Source organism: Patella vulgata, chromosome 6 (assembly GCF_932274485.2).
Source record: "Patella vulgata chromosome 6, xgPatVulg1.2, whole genome shotgun sequence".
NCBI classification, from domain to species: domain Eukaryota; kingdom Metazoa; phylum Mollusca; class Gastropoda; family Patellidae; genus Patella; species Patella vulgata.
Window position 1 is genome coordinate 58,159,678 of NC_065884.2, and position 17,846 is coordinate 58,177,523.

The 17,846-nt window shown below is 35.6% G+C and overlaps 2 protein-coding genes across 3 annotated transcripts in view; one reads left to right on the plus strand and one right to left on the minus strand.

The window, feature by feature from the left end:
- Positions 1 to 17,846, minus strand: part of LOC126824900 (DNA topoisomerase 3-beta-1) — a 35,878-nt gene that overhangs the window by 11,877 nt on the left and 6,155 nt on the right. The window contains exons 8-12 of one of the 2 annotated variants that reach the window (XM_050554327.2): positions 17,653 to 17,761; positions 17,081 to 17,164; positions 16,200 to 16,320; positions 15,669 to 15,851; positions 13,864 to 14,073 (exon numbers count right to left, since the gene is read on the minus strand). In XM_050554327.2, the coding sequence (XP_050410284.1) occupies positions 13,864 to 14,073; positions 15,669 to 15,851; positions 16,200 to 16,320; positions 17,081 to 17,164; positions 17,653 to 17,761 (707 nt within the window). Of the gene's footprint in view, positions 1 to 1,421; positions 1,512 to 13,863; positions 14,074 to 15,668; positions 15,852 to 16,199; positions 16,321 to 17,080; positions 17,165 to 17,652; positions 17,762 to 17,846 lie in introns of those variants that run through there. The other variant, XM_050554328.2, reaches the window with a different exon arrangement.
- Positions 2,616 to 10,587, plus strand: LOC126824904 (phytanoyl-CoA hydroxylase-interacting protein-like). The gene is made up of 4 exons (XM_050554334.2): positions 2,616 to 2,839; positions 6,373 to 6,693; positions 7,979 to 8,309; positions 9,536 to 10,587. The coding sequence occupies exons 1-4, from the start codon at positions 2,801 to 2,803 to the stop codon at positions 10,225 to 10,227; spliced, it is 1,383 nt and encodes a 460-aa protein (XP_050410291.1). The 5' UTR covers positions 2,616 to 2,800; the 3' UTR covers positions 10,228 to 10,587.

The following is a 17,846-nucleotide window of genomic DNA, read 5'->3' on the forward strand; positions in this document are numbered from 1 at the left end:
CATAAAAACAACAAAGAGTGGCTGCGTGCGATTGTATTCTTTGATCTTTGATTCACAGGACATTTCTGTTATTCAAACAAATCTGCACGAGAATGACAACATACAATTTGACAGTTACCATTGATTTGGGGTTCATGTAGAATAGACTCTTCTATCGAGCCTACAGTTATTCTTTTCTAAAATAAATTTGTGTGGATTTGATAGCGGTTATACTTTACTAATATTCTCTGACATCGGAGACTTGTGTCGCGTTCATTTCATTTTTGCGGTAAGTACGAGCTTCTTATGTCTGATTTGAAAGCGCTTTCGACTCCCGTTGCAAGTTCTATTTGTCTTATTTCTATTTGTAAGACCGGTAACCTAAATACAGTTATAGTTTGCAATTTTAAAGTCTATCTTTGCCGTGATTCGAGAGTAATTCTTAACTATGCACTCTAAACATGTATAGTCTTATGCATACGTGTCCTTCAAAATGTAGTAGACATGCAGCTTTACATGACTGGTTGGAAATGTAACCGCATATATCGTGCAGAATATGTGAACACGCGTGTTCTTACTATACAACTTTACCTAACGCGTCCGTATTATTAACGAAAATATTCAACATTCATAACATCGTGGCAGTATATCGTTTTGACATCGATTGTTTATGACAAATATAACCATTAATTTTGCATGTAAAATTACACCGAGGCCTATCGTGTCCCGCGACTATCGTTGCACACGATAGCGACTGCTACACTGTACGTACTCGAGATAAGATTTTGTTTACATTTTAAACAATAGTGAAATTAACACAATAAATTAAACGAGAATTCAACAGTCCGTGCACGAAGTGCCGTCAGTCAGTGCCAATACGGCGATGATTTAATACAACCAGCAGTCAGTAAACCGGGTCCAGAATCTTTCCTGACAACTGGGCCGGTATTCATGATGAAAATACCGGACCGAGAGCTATTTTATCGGTAATGACCGACGGTCCGACGGCTTTCGCATGGACTGTGTTCAAGGCATTTACCTAATAAACATTCCATCTGAATGAGCAGAAAATGCTCACTATCGAACTTAGTCAAGGTATTTACCTAATAAACACCTATACCAATTTTGAACATTCTACCTCAATCAGAAGGTGAGTTATTATGTTCCGAAGTCTCGGCCAATCAGAACATGCTCAGCATCGAACTTCGTTAAAGTATTGAAGTAATATGAAACTATACACAAAGTTTCACCAGAGTTGTCGAGCTCCATAGTCTCGACCAATCAAACTGCTTATCGATCTGTTTACCCTGAGCCAAAAATGCTCATTATCGAACTTAGTCAAGGTATTGATGTGATGAAATTGTACATAAAGTTTCATAACTCTCACTTAATAAGAACCAAAGTTATTGTGTTCCAAAACATCAACCAATCAAATTGCTTACCCTAAGCAGAAAATATTCATCTTCAAACTCAATCAAGGCATTCACCTAGCTAATGAGCACTTACACAAAGTCTGAACATTTCACCTCAATTCGAAGGAGAGTTATTTTATTCCCAAGTCTCAACCTTAACCCGAGCAAAAAATGCTCACTATCAAGGTATTAACCTAATAAACACCTACACGACTACACCAATTTTGTACATTCTACCTCAATCAGAAGGCGAGTTATTACGTTCCAAAGTCTCGACCAATCAGATTGAAGTCTCTACTTTGCCTAAGCAGAAAATGTTCAGCATCAAACTTTGTAAAGGTATTGATGTAATGAAACTATACACGAAGTTTCACCATTAATACTCAATTAGAATCAGAGTTATCGAGCTCCAAAGTCTCGACCAATCAAATTGTTTATCCTCTGCTTACCCGGAGCTAATGAGCGCTTACACCAAGTCTAAAAATTTTACCTTAATTCGGAGGAGAGTTATTGTGTTCCAAAGTCTAGACCAATCAAACTGCTTATTGCTCTGCTTACCCTGAACAGAAAATGCTCATTACAGAACTTAGTCAAGGTATTGATGTAATGAAACTATACACCAACTTTCAGTACTCTCACTTTGTTAGGACTAAATTTATCGTGTCCCAAAGCATCAACCAATCAAATTGCTTATCTCTGCTTACCCTAAGCAGAAAATGCTCATTTTCGAACTCCATCAAGGCATTGACCTAATAAACACCTTCACCAAGTTTGAACTGATTAGCTTAATTAGAAGGAAAGTTATTGTGTCCCATAGAGTGTGACTGACTGACAGACAGACAGACATACAGATGGACAGACAGACCCATTTTAAAAGTCCTATGCTTTCTTGGAAAGGCAGCTAGGGGACAAATTAATAGTTTATATAAAATTTAAGGCCTAAAGAAACACCTGCAATAGGCAGATTTAGCTTTTACATAATGCCTGTTTAATTTAGAAGCAGAGTTATTGTGGGACGCCAGACAGACAGACTCATTATAATAGACCCTTGCTATCTTTGAATATAGGAACGGCCAGTATTCATTTAATTTCTATTTTCACTTTCATTTCTAATTTCCAGAAATTAACATACTATGTAGAAGCAATTCACTAGAAGAATCCATTCTATTTTTAGAATTCTTGGAAACATCCATGTCAATAATAGGCCACTGATAATATAATCTTGATCAACAAGACTTCTATCAATATCAATAACACAACACAGATAACTGGATAAACAAAACTAGACTTGTGACACCAATGATGTAATGTAAATTACATGAGCTATATTTTTAGTGGAAATGAGGGGAAAACCTATTCTACGAAAGATATAACATTTAAGGGTTGGAGCGATAAATTCATTGTTCAATATGCAAAGAGACAGACAACACAAGATGAATATGAAAGAGGTAAGCCATGTTTAGTTTTGCCTATATGATGATTTTTATATGCATGCATACATTTATTTAGTTTGAACTTTTATTGTCATGACCTATGTCTTGTCTTTTTGTCAAGGTATTTCTTAAAAACCTGTTCAGTTGCATATGTTGACAATGATTTTAGGGCTGACATCCGACCAGTTTTCAGGATATGTTATTTTATTAGGGTGTCTGACTATGAGGGGGGAAGGACTTTTTATTATTTTATTAAGGAGCAGGACATATTGTTATTTTATTAAGGGCCGGATTGTTTATAAATTTACCTAGGACCCTAAATTTCTGATACAGCTGGTGATAATATCCTGAAGGACACTATTCCATTAGAAAGATTAAACTGACATTATATAAGATCTAAATCTGCCTAGTGCAGGTTGTTCTTTAGGCCTTAATTAAATGTTATATAAACTATTAATAAGACATTAATTAACATGACAAGACCATAATCAACTCTCGATGCCATAAGATGCCTCCAATTTTAAGTAGATTGGAACGGTTCAGCAATTTAATGATTTAATTTGAAAATGGAGAAGCAAAGCTAAGACTCGAATGACCAGTAGATTAGTTGCGATCAATGCACACATCTTGTCAAAACTACCCAGTCTATGCGAAATGATATTTTTTTTACTGGACATTTGGGCAGGTATTATTCCAACTATTACTGGACCGAATGAGATTTTACGGGTCCAAAAAAGTTAATACCAAAAATATGCATAAAATAAGTAATAATGGCCTAAAACTCGAAAAACAACAAACAGTATATATAAGGGGGAAAATACTTTACTTTATTACAAAGATTATCTATTGTATAAAGACTTTTTCGCACACTTCCTTAATTGTCATTTTGTGTTAATGATAACAATAAATAGACCGCGCAAAGAAAATATAATCCCTTAGATGACAATCGAGTCTACCAGAAGCCAACGTTATTAATACAATAAAAGGACTTTCGTTTTAGTCTGGATTAACCTAGCCTACTACTTACTAGACTAGCTCGATATACGGTACTACGTACTCGAGATAAGATTTTGTTTACATTTTAAACAATAGTGAAATTAACACAATAAATTAAACGAGAATTCAACAGTCCGTGCACGAAGTGCCGTCAGTCAGTGCCAATAATGCGATGATTTAATATTTGTAAGTTGAGTGTCCGTTAACCCGTCCACAAGCAAACCCGTCCACGGTTAAGGTAATACCGGTACTTGACTTGTATATTATTTAATTGATTAGAATAGATCAGTTTTACTCATTGGTTGTTTATATTGTTTTATTTACCTAATAATCAACTAGCTTGGTTCGCCATCCCGACAGCGATTAGTTCGAGTTCAAATTCTTAATTTATTCCTTTCAGCCAAAGACTCATCAGGTATAACATATAGTACAAACAAATAAATAAATACAATATGTACAAAAACAATATAGTTCACCGATGTTTTTGTAATAAAGAATAATAGTATTGTTTGTTGATTAGCGTTATGATTTTAGACAAAATGGTAAGTTCACCAATGTTTTTGTAATAAAGTAGACCCGTATTGTTTGTTAATTGACTTTATCCCATGATTTAAAAAATTGGCGATGGTTAATATTGGGTCAAAAATAATTCCTTAAATTGCGCCGGAGCCCCTTTTAGATAAATTGAATTCGCATAAAAACAACAAAGAGTGGCTACGTGCGATTGTATTCTTTGATCTTTGATTCACGGGACATTTCTGTTATTCAAACAAATCTGCACGAGAATGACAACATACAAGTTGACAGTTACCATTGATTTGGGGTTCATGTAGAATAGGCTCTTCTATCGAGCCTACAGTTATTCTTTTCTAAAATAAATTTGTGTGGATTTGATAGCGGTTATACTTTACTAATATTCTCTGACATCGGAGACTTGTGTCGCGTTCATTTCATTTTTGCGGTAAGTACGAGCTTCTTATGTCTGATTTGAAAGCGCTTTCGACTCCCGTTGCAAGTTCTATTAGTCTTATTTCTATTTGTAAGACCGGTAACCTAAATACAGTTATAGTTTGCAATTTTAAAGTCTATCTTTGCCGTGATTCGAGAGTAATTCTTAACTATGCACTCTAAACATGTATAGTCTTATGCATACGTGTCCTTCAAAATGTAGTAGACATGCAGCTTTACATGACTGGTTGGAAATGTAACCGCATATATCGTGCAGAATATGTGAACACGCGTGTTCTTACTATACAACTTTACCTAACGCGTCCGTATTATTAACGAAAATATTCAACATTCATAACATCGTGGCAGTATATCGTTTTGACATCGATTGTTTATGACAAATATAACCGTTAATTTTGCATGTAAAATTACACCGAGGCCTATCGTGTCCCGCGACTATCGTTGCACACGATAGCGACTGCTACACTGTACGTACTCGAGATAAGATTTTGTTTACATTTTAAACAATAGTGAAATTAACACAATAAATTAAACGAGAATTCAACAGTCCGTGCACGAAGTGCCGTCAGTCAGTGCCAATACGGCGATGATTTAATACAACCAGCAGTCAGTAAACCGGGTCCAGAATCTTTCCTGACAACTGGGCCGGTATTCATGATGAAAATACCGGACCGAGAGCTATTTTATCGGTAATGACCGACGGTCCGACGGCTTTCGCATGGACTGCAGACAGACGGACCGACAGACGGCCGGGGGCGACGGCAATATACCACCACATTTCCATGTGAGCATATAAAAACATATCCTACAAGACACTGCTACACTGTACGTACTCGAGATAAGATTTTGTTTACATTTTAAACAATAGTGAAATTAACACAATAAATTAAACGAGAATTCAACAGTCCGTGCACGAAGTGCCGTCAGTCAGTGCCAATACGGCGATGATTTAATACAACCAGCAGTCAGTAAACCGGGTCCAGAATCTTTCCGGACAACAGGGCCGGTAATCATGATGAAAATACCGGACCGAGAGCTATTTTATCGGTAATGACCGACGGTCCGACGGCTTTCGCGTTTTCTTAGAAAATATGAAATTATCTCTTTAACTCGCATAACTACAAGCTGGATTAAAGGGGCATTATGTTCTCGCTATAATATTTCAAAAATAGATAATGGAAGATGAATATTTTGAAATTTCATTCAAATTACTTTATTATGAGTGAAGTTATCAATGGTTGTAGTGAAATTTCAAAATATTCATCTTCCATTATCTATTTTCTAAGAAAATCAAAACATAATTATTTCTATATCTATTAACTCTATTATGTAATCATAGGAATAAAAAAAAACACTGGACATAATACCTCCATCATTTTCTATACCTCCATGCAATTAGCAAAGCTCAATGTTGAAGTTTCAACTTGAAAATGATATATTTGCCACTTAGTGAATTACTGGATTATTCCATAACAAGGTAGGACTGTGCATAGATTCCAGGTGTTTTAAGGCTTATTTTAACATACGACTTTAAAAAAAGGCAACTATTGCTTTAATCTGTGTTGAATTTTGTCTCATTTCAGAATCTTTTATATTTACAACCAAATATTTTAATAACGGTACAATGGAAAGAATCTTTACCTGTCCACCAAATAATTGCCATTGTCTACAATACACAGACTGGCGAAAAAAGTTTTTATTTCTTTAATCCCGGTGGGCCTTGGCTGATAGACAAGGGAGATGATCCAAAAACAACGCTTAAAATTTCCTTATACGGCATACAGAAGAAGTCATCAAGAATCTTAGTGAGCAACAAGTACATTATATCTCCTGCTTCAAAAGGCTTTCAAGATTGTGTTTTAGAAGGTCACACAGAAAAAAATAGTCCACTAAATATCAAAAAGGTAATTAATTATAAAATCAGAGAGAGGGAGAGAGAGATTAGTGTCCACTATACAATCTTGTTAAAATACCGATCTATATTTCATTTTGTTCTGTCTTGTATACTTTCAATGTCCTCCACTACATTAAGATCTGACCGGTTGTAGTGGGAGGAGGTTGGATGGCCGAATGGTTAGCATGTGCGGTCTGTATCATAAGGCCTGTCATTGAGTCAACTGGCGTGGTTTCGAATCCCCAGTTGTACGTGACAAGGAGTTGGGTCGCCTGTCCAACCTCGTGGGTTCTCTCCGGGTCCTCCGGTTTCCTCCCACAGCTAAAGACCGCTACGTGCAAGCAAATTATAGAAATAAAATTAAACCATATGTTAGTCGTGAAATAACTTAGTTTGTGTCGAGAGGACGTTAATCCCATTTCTCTCTCTCTGTAGTGGGAGGTTGTGACCCTATGACACAAGTCAATTGATTAACTAATCAGCGTCAGTCTTTCAAGTGGCTATCCAGAAGTACAAATTTTGCTTTGTTTTTTGTGTTCTATTGTTGCAGATTTAGCCACAGTTCCCTGCCACAGACCATTACATTGGCTACTCCCAATTTCAATAATCTGCTTGCTCATTGATAGTCTTTCGTATGCCCATCTTCACAAGCCCTGTTAGAGCAGACAAGTATGATAATAATCCCCATTTCATTTTATTTGATTTCATTTAACCAACTCACAGAGTTCTGGTGGTTTTAATAAATTAGTCCGTTAAACATGCATTATGCAAGAGCTAAATCTGATTATTGCAAGTCTTAATTTAGGCTTCAGATGTTATAGAAATTATAAATTAGATCTTTATTTAAACAAAAAGACCAAAATCAGCTCTGTAGACCCACGGATGGCTCGGCTACAGCTCGGATTTAAATAGGATTTCACTAATTGATTAAATCAAATAAGGGGTAACCTGATGAAAATACGTCAGTTAGATCGAGGCTAAATGATAGAGTGTACTTAGCGAGGCCGCTGTAAAGCGTTTCCGTATGCCATTGAAAACTTTACTTGATAATCGAGATATGTAGGTGGAGTTAACGCCTGTCAATCAAACCATCGGCGAAGGTGAAGACACATTTCGCTACCATTTCTAGGCAAATATTACAACGATGATAACTATGTTCAGAATAAAGTAATTTGACTGAATTTTTCAATATATTCTTCTTTCATCATCTACTTTTGAACTGTTATAGCAAGAATGGCCAACTCTCTATAAAAATCTCCCATAATGTATCTTTAATTTTTTCTCATTTTTTGCAGGAAATAAAACCTCCATTAATACCGATAACAGTGGATCAGAGGGTCAACAAAACCACACAAAAATCCTACGTCGTTTTCCAACGCTGTACACCTTTACCACGACATGCAGAATATTATATACAGATAGTGCGACCGATAAATACACGAGTCAAAGCATCTCCTTTCAAGGAATATATCCAATTGAAAACATGTATGAATAATGAAATAGCTTGTGCATGGTATCTAGAATCAGGCTGGCAAGTTACCTATCAGATATTAAATGGTTTTCTCACAGAAGAGATAAATGAGTTGGCTATAGCTGGGGCTTCTGATGTAGCATCTTTTATAACTCGTAAGTATTTTGTATGTACTATAAATCAGTAAGTCGGTATTTCCTTTAAAGATGCAGGTTGAAAGAGGCATTATTACTTTCAACCGGTGCCGTTCGTTCGTTTCTGGAGTTTTACGTCCACTTCCACCTAAGGTGATATCGTAGACAAGACACATATAATTATTATAATCCGAGCACTGGCCAACTTAGAACAAAACTCCTTCAAAACCACTACAGGGAATATCTTCATAGAAAAAATTGACCCTCTTAGTATTCCTTCCTTAAGTAAAAAGAGAAGAGCTCTTCAGTTAAGGTCAGGTCAAAATAAAATGTTGAAATGTGTTAAACTGAGTCAAGCTCTATACAAATAATTTTCATATAAGTAGACTTGGGTGTCTGCAAATGTATTTTTGTTTATTTACTGAAAGGGTAAAGGGGGGAGTATGAGCCGCTCAAAACATGTTTTAGTTTTATTCGAGACTATTAACTTTGCATTTAGTCTCTATCATCCAGAAAAATATTCTACGAATATTAGTCTGGATGGGTTGTCAACATTTGAGAAAAATTGGCTAGATAATCCGGTCTATTACATTGTCATAAATAACATCTAAGGGAGGTAACTCCTTTTAAACAAGATGTTTACGCCCATGAAATTAATTAAAGAATGTCATTTCAAAAAATCAATGTGATTGCATGCGAGTTCAATATCTAACACTCTTAATTTTTTATTGTAAAATTTCTCTCTTCATGGGCCATATCTATGCTTTGAAAATTAATCCTAATTCGTCGTCACGATTCATGTTTGTTTATATTAATGCAAGAATTATGGGATTTATTGTGGGAAGGGGCGCAACTCTTACTTGACTTGGCTAAAGAGACTGGATAATCAACCACATTAAAAACCAAACTCCCGGTTACGCATGGGCAATGGACTTTACGTCAAATATTGACAACTTTCCCAGACCGTATGTTGAAGACTAGGAGGTTCTGGGTGACCGAGACTACTTTGCATTACGAAAAACAATCAGTTTTCAGTTCATGTCTTTGTAAATAATGAGTGAAACTGAAAACTGAACTTTCATAATATTGTCCTTTGCAAGGGATTCCTCAATCCCTCAAACACAGATTAGAAACATTAGCAGTGATTACTTTGTAAATTAATGTTTATAAAATCAAATATTGACAAAGTATAATAGTATATTTAAAATACATATCCTACATATTTTCTTTTTTTACCCATATTTTAGACAACACCAAAGATGATGTTCAACGGTTATTTGACATGGCAGAAAAATTAAGAGGGGAATCATTTACGAGAAAAAAGTGTACCAAATCCATCCCTATTCCATATCTGTACCGAAATAAACCCAGTAATCATGAAACTATGTTAAAAGCTGAAGAAACAGGCATTATATCAAAATACCTAAAAGATAAAAATGGAGACCAGGCATCCAGTATTAATGAAAAAATCAAGGGACTTTTCTTTAGTGCATCAGCCAACAAGAAAACCAAACAGCCGCAAGAATTCAGTTACTTTGGCAATTATCGGATAATGATAAAACCAGAACTTTTGCTCCCTGGACTTAATCTCTATTTCGCTGATTTTTATTGTCAAGGAGAAAAAAAGCAGCATTATGTGACTCTGGTTTTAACAACCCCCGATAGCTTGGAAGATCGTTACTGTCGAGACAGACTTGTTAAACTTGATATCAATAACAATAATTTCTTGTATTATCAAAAAAAAATTGGATATCGTGTTACCAAGGCAATGCTCGTAGAAGTTCTATACACAGAGGATGTGGATTTAACGAAACTGAGATCTAAAAAAAGTGGTTTTGTGGAACAGATAATACCGAATCGAAATGTACTTGGTCGAGGACAAAGTAAACCAGAAGGTATTCCAAAATACACATCATGTGATAAATGTAATCTCCATTAATTCTATAAATAGAATTTGAATATTCAAACTTCCTTGATTTGACTAAAATATTACAAAACGAAATGTCAGTGGTCTGGGACAAAGTAAACCAGAAGGCATTCGACAAGTAATAGCATGTGATCAATGTAAAAATCTTCCTTAATTCTCTTATTTTACAGAGAGAGAGAGAGTGAGAGAGAGGAGGGGTGGGCGGGGTAACATCCACTCAACATAGTTTATGTTTTATCATTTAAACTTGTTTAACTTTCAAAAAACTCAATATTTTATTTTTGACTCTGAATTACCTGAATTCGATAATTTGTACAGTGTATTTTTATACTTGAGTTGATATTAATTTATCTTTATAATGTTATATGTTAATAAATCATTAATAAATATAATGTTTCTTACTTATTTTCTAATAATATCTGAAAATCAAAAATTTCTGACATGTTTTTTTGTTGGAGTTGTTGTAAAGAAATGGAATGGTGTTTAACGTGCAGCGATTTGGCTAATGAAGATGGGAATGCGCCATATAGTGTGCTTTGAGGGGAATTTTGCCCGGACAGTGGCACTATGGCCTACTCTTACATCAAATTCTAACTGCCAATGGTTGGTTCTTTTACATGCACATGGATGTGTACACTGGACCTCGGTTTTTTATCCCATCTGAAAGACTATACATTGTCCCTTGCCAAGCCCTCTATCCTGCACCACTGATTTGGGGCAACCATGTGGAAAAACCGGATGTATTTTCCAAGCTACCGCAGGGATGGAACACAAGACCTCCGGGTTAGCATTGAGCCTCTGTGACTCCCAAGTTGTAAAGAAACATGCAATATAATATAAAAATGTAAAATGAAGATGTGTTTGCTGAAATGGGGTTTAACATCTTACAGTTCTGCATCAAACAATGCAGTGTGCCACGAGGGAAATTTTGCCCAGACAGCAACGTAGCACGTGTACTGTATCATAAGGCCTGTCAATGAGTCAACTGGCGTGGTTACGAATCCCCGGTTGTACGTGACAAGGAATAGGGTTTCCTGTCCTCGTGTGTTTTCTTCGGGTCCTCCGGTTTCCTTCCACTGCTTAAAAGACCCCTATGTGCAAGTGAATCATTGAAATAAAATCAAACCTTATATTAGTCCCGAAATGACCTAGTTTGTGTTGAGTGGAAGTTAAACCCCATTTCTCTCTTATATTTATGTTTCATGATTGAGCCAATCTGATTAAAATACAGATCGCTATTTCGTTTCATTTACACTACATGAAGATCCGACCAGTTGTACTGGGAGGTCAGGTCAGGGGTCATACGAGGGGCTTTTGACCCTATGACATCAGATATTGATTAATCAATAAGAGTTGATGTTTCTAGGGTTTTACCCACAGTTCCGTGCCGAGCAAACCAAGAAATCGCCTAACAGAAAAATTTCATTGGCTAATTCCTAACACCAACTAGAACGCCTGTTATAAAACAACTATTCCAGATCCTAGTGTTGTGAAGATAAGAAAAACGAGATTTTAATCTATAAAAAATGAAACGAAATAGGATGTGTGTTTTAATCAGATTGAGATTGAGCATTAGGTTTCAAAGAAAATATCTGGATCTGTTTCTATCAAATACAAGATTATCCAGTCATTCGCACATATGCAGAAAATTCAATTAAACCAAAAAACATATGGGGAATGTTCAGTCTTAAACATACATTATGCAATGGCTAAATCTGCCTAATGCATAGAACGATTTCTTCAGCATACCCGTTTTGCATTTCTTGTGAGGGATATTACGTAATCGTATTATATTTTGTGCAATTACGCTCGTACATAACTTAATAATTTCGATTTGTTGCAAAACTGATAGTTTATTAACCTTTTGGCGTTATTTTATCTGGATTATCGCCCTTTTTATTGTGGTGTTTTTGTCACTTTCTATAATTTTGACGTCATTGACAACCTACCGTCTTTTTACGTTACGTCATTCAGTCAGCAGACTTTCGAGGCGGTCTACATTTTTTCATTTGCTTCTTTGTATTCAGTATTGTTCGTTTTTTACTCTGTTTTTGTGATAGGTGGAACACTTACCCTACTGTATTCAATATGCCTCGATTCTTTTGAATACTAAAACGTTTCTTAATTGACTTATAGCATTTAGTTTTAGACTACCTGTTTTTTTATACATTTCACCTATATGGTTACTTGTATACATGTAGTTAAATTTTACTACAATATGCTTACATTCATATTTCTTGTAACATATAGCAGATCATGACTCATGCTGGTATTACACAATGGTTTTTGTTTTTGTGTAAATTATGTGTGGTGCAGTCGGCCCTGCACTTACTATTTAGGCCTCCCATGTGTATGGCGCTATTGCGTGTCGCATTTGCATCTCATTGGTTCTGTTGGGGCGATAAGTTCTTCATCTATGAACATACTCTCAAAGCATGTCAAGTGTCCATGACTATTTATCATATCGCAACCTGCATAGGTATTTGCATTTCAATATCCCCTACTTTTTTAGAAGAGTATATCTGTTTAGAATGGAGCAATTTGACAGAAATTTTCAACATATCTATTTACGTTATCTATTTTTTTTTAACTATTATAGCGAGAACTGTCTACTCTTTATCTTATCTCCCATAATGACCTTTTAAGGCAGGGTCTCCATTAAAGAGGGAATCAAGCTGAATTTTTTTGTTATTGGTTATTGTTTATTAAATCTGATTGAAAGAGAGATAGATGGGGTTTAACGTTCACTCGACACAAACTAGATCATTTCGGGACTAACATATGGTTTAATTTTATTTCTATAATTCGCTTGCACATAGGGGTCTTTAGCAGTAGGAGGTAACCAGAGGACCCAGAGAAACCCCACAAGGTTGGACAGGCGACCCTAATCCTTGTCACGTACAACTGGGGAATCAAAACTATGCCAGTTGACTCAATGACAGACCTTATGCTACAACACGCACCCGCTAACCATTCGACCATCCAACCCCATTATCTTGATAAGAAGCTATATCCTAAAAACACTAAGCCTTCATTTAAAAATAGAAAGGAAGAAGAAATTGTATACAGTTATTCTTTATATTATTATAAAATACAAGATTTATATATTTGGATTATATAGTCAGTAATCTATATCTGTTTTTGGGGGGGTGAATGGCCGAATGGTTAGCATGTGCGCCCTGTATCATAAAGCCTGTCATTGAATCAACTGGCGTGGTTTCGAATCCCCGGTTGTACGTGACAAGGAGTAGGGTCGCCTGTCCAACCTCGTGGGTTTTCTCCGATTCCTCCGGTTTCCTCCCACTGCTAAAGACCCCTACGCGCAAGCAAATTATTGAAATAAAATTAAACCATATGTTAGTCTCGAAATGACCTAGTTTGTGTCGAGTGGACGTTAAACCCCATATCTCTCTCTCTCTCTCTATATCTGTTTTTAGATTCTCGCATTTCAAATTCAAGCCAACTGACTGAATCCAAATCAGGAGAATATCTACCATGGATATTTTGGTTTTGTTTTCGTAATCAAATGTTAAATATTCAATTTGATGACATTGGATTAAGCCATGAATAGTTAGATTTTGTCAATGGTTTAAATAAATCATTAGCTTTAAATTGAATACAATTAAATTTCTAGGTTTATTCTCTTACCTTCTGATAGCCATGTACCAAGACGATGCCAAGAGGTGTAGGTTTTAGTTTCCGACCGGGTATGATGTTGACGTAATTCCGCTCACAGATATTATTGATATGAACAGGTATACTAGCATCAGTACCGATTCCATTCTTCTCCATCAGTGAAATAAGTTCTGCTTCTGTTAAATAATCCGGGGGAGATGTTTGTCTTTCTACAAGTTTAGCCTAAAATATAAAAACCATCAAATTATTGTCTAAATATGAAATCAATAGGCCTAGGACGCACAGTTGTATTGCAATTTTTAAACCAAACCAAAGAAACTACAGTCAATCGACATGTCTGAGTCAAAAACCTGTCCCAATCTGGACAAAGTTATCTTCCCTCACACTTAAAGACCAATATTCCAGGTGAAAAAAGACTTCCAGTCCATACACATTCAACAGCAGTCTTTGAAGAATCAGTTTGATCAATATCCATTTAAAGTTGCTACGGATTTTCTGCGATCTTTGTCTTAGACGTGTCAGTCAAACACTAAGGGGTAACTCATTTCTATTTACGAAAATCAAGCTCTAGATAGAATCTAAGCAAGGGTTTTTGTTTTTTGTCATCTAAATTACGATCTAGAAGAAAGTTTACAGACTTTATTTTCGTGAAATTTAAATAATGAATTATTCAAGCCTGGATATTAGGAAATTGTCGCAGACATTGTCAGGCACAAATTCAAACTTTATCAGGGACAATGTCTCTCATTTTGTCTGGTACAAATTTGTGGTTTTTTTTCTGTGTTTTTATTGATATTATTAATACATGTCCAGCACTAAGTTGAAAATGGCAGGAACTAGTTCATTAGTAATCTTTAAGTGGCATTTAGCGATTGGGAAACACATTAAGGGGAGGCACTGCTCGACAAATATGAATTTTAAAATAACTGGCTTCTAATAATGTTATCAACTTAGGCAAAATAGGCTAATCGGCAGTTTTGGGGGAATCTGCTTTACTGGTTACCATGGAAAAAAAAAAAATCATTTTTACTGCTTAAAAAAAATCGTTCTCTGAAAGTATCAAAGGTAGAAGCCTGGAACTTTTTTTAAAATGTTCCTAGGACATTTCTCTGTGCAATTATCAATATGGTGTTGTTATTGTGTCCTTACATGTCATTCTATTCAACAAAACAAAAATTATGAAAAATGTTGTTTTCAATGAGAGATTTCAAATGCCAATTTACTACACTAAAAATTCATTTAGAGTACTGAAAATCCTTACTTGCATGGAACTAACATTACTTAAGTATGTGTGTAAGTTTCAGACATATCTGTTGTAAACTTTTCAAGAACGATTTTTTGTAAGGTTGTCGACTGTTGATATTTTACTTTTTGAGAAATTAAGACATAAATAGGTAAAACAGCAAAATTTGAATTGCAAGAGTGTTTAAAAGTGCATTTTTTCTATCATAAACCACTTTATATGTATTTTCTTTAATTACAAGTGAAATAAAAATGAATGAACATCACAAATATGCAAATATAAAAAATCGATAATTTGAGTCAAAATTGACATTTGTCGACCCTTGCCTCCCCTTAACAGAACACAATTTTTATGGGAAACAATTGTGCTTGATAACAACAAGAGGATACTTGTCGAAACGTCATGCTCTTAGAATAAAACCAGTGATTGTTTCCCATAAAAATTGTGTTCTGTTAGTTCATTAGTGTCTGAAATTTTGTCAGATAAAACTGAAGCTGTTATATCCTGGTTTGGAATTATTCGTCGTCTGGCTATTAACTATTGTAAATTAAAATGTAACATTCTTCTTACTTACATGATCTAATGGTATAATTTGTTCCCGTGTAAATTGTGGCATTTCTTCATCACTACTTAACGCTTGCCATGGCATGACGGCTGTATAGCCTGCATCTAACAGACGATTACCACTCGTAGAAAACTTCTCTAAACCAATCTCAAAATGTACAGTGGTCTGTAGATATCGGCAATCTGGTGATAACTATAGTAACGAAATAAACAAAATGTATGATAGCCTGTAGATATTGACAATAAATGAGCGGAACATGGTTGAAAATATCGCCTTAACACCCCAAACTTCTCTATATATACTTTGTCTTAAAGAAGTACAAGTCACCTTCATTGATTACATTTCACAATATTTGTTTTTTTGATGTTTATAGATCTCCCTGAAGCATTAGTAAGGAATCCCTATAGTAACCCTTCACTCTGTGACCTCGGTACTGACACTTCTCTTCACTTTGGCCTAAACAATAAGAAATTAAAAGTGACCTGTTGCTAACATTTAATTCTAGGTTGGACCCTGCTATGTAATTAATTCTCTACTCACGGTTCCAATAAAATGTCTGGTAATATAATCATATATTCTCCATGAATCATGATCGAAATCGCTTTCTCTGGCCAACTTCATTGGTGTAATAGGTGGATGATCACCAGCATCTGACCCTTTCCTATCAAAAAAAATAAAAAAATACATAACATGAGGTTTAACTGCCACTCAACACAAACTATGTCATTTTGTGACTAACCTATGGTTCAGATAGAAAACCCACAAGGTTGGAGACTGGAGAGGCGTTTCCACTCCTTGTCATGTACAAGCTGGGAATCAAAACCACACCACTTGACTCAATGACAGACTTTCTGGTCTAAAAAGCATGGTCAGACCATTCGGCCACCCTCCACCCCTCATTGACCTCTCAACTAGAACATTCTGTGTTCAGATCCTGAAACTTACCATATGTTAGTCTCAAAATTACCAAACTATTGTACTGACGAGACATTAAACCCTATTCCTTTCCACTACATTATATTCATATTCTCTTTCTCCATTAAAAATGGGGGGGGGGGGGGGATGGTTTAATGGTTAGCACGTGCGCGCTGTATCATAAAGTCTGTCATTGAGTCATCTGGCGTGGTTTCGATTCCCCAGTTGTACGTGACAAGGAGTATGGTTGCCTGTTCAACCTCGTGGGTTTTCTCCGGGTCCTCCGGTTTCCTCCCACTACTAAAAGACCCCTACGCGCAAGCGAATTATTGAAATAAAATTAAACCATATGTTAGTCCCGAAATGACCTAGTCTGTGTCGAGTGGACTTTAAATCCTATCTCACTCTCTCCATGAAAAATGACTAAAGTCATTCACAGAGTGACATCATTAAGCCACTAGCGTGACTTTAAAACAAGTATTGTATAAAAAATATTTTGAACTTACTTTGGTTTTTGGATGCCTTCATTAAGTAATTTAGTGACTAAATCTCCCCAGTTTGGACTAGATTGTTGTTGACGCAAGGTTCCTCTGAAATAAAATAACAACAGATTATTTCTTTATTTTTATAAATGTCTATATTGTGTCTTGTACGCAGGTTTATCTTGTAGAATTTGTTTATTTTTTGCAATGTCTATATTCTGTCTTGTCCGCAGGTTTTTCTTGTAGATTTTGTTTTGCGTGAAGTGCGGTCCTCCTGCACTTACTATTAGAAAATTCAATACAAACAAAGCATTGGCTGTCAGACAACCAATGTAAAATATTTCGGGTTTAACAGCTTTAGTCGCGCATTCCGAAATAAACAGAAATACGGGACATATTCTCAAAATTTAGTAGTTTGTATCTGAATGAGGATTGAGGTTGGGGATCAGGCGAAGCCTATATTTGGTAGTTGGTCACATATTCATTCTATTAATCAGATTTCAGCTTTTCTTTCAGCTTAATGGATGTGGTTATAGATGCACAGTTATTTCCAATACTTAACAATACTTATTTCCAATATATGATCTATGACTTACTTTAGATCAAAGTTTTCAGGATATTGTGTAGTTTCCGTTCTAGGGTAACTTATGTAGCCTTGTGTATAAAGCCTTTCTGCTACCTGCATAGTATGATGTGGTCCAATACCTACAATAACAACAGACATTATCTATTTTATAGATTCAACAAATAAAAGTACATACTTGTAAACTATCACCTGCGCTGATATGTT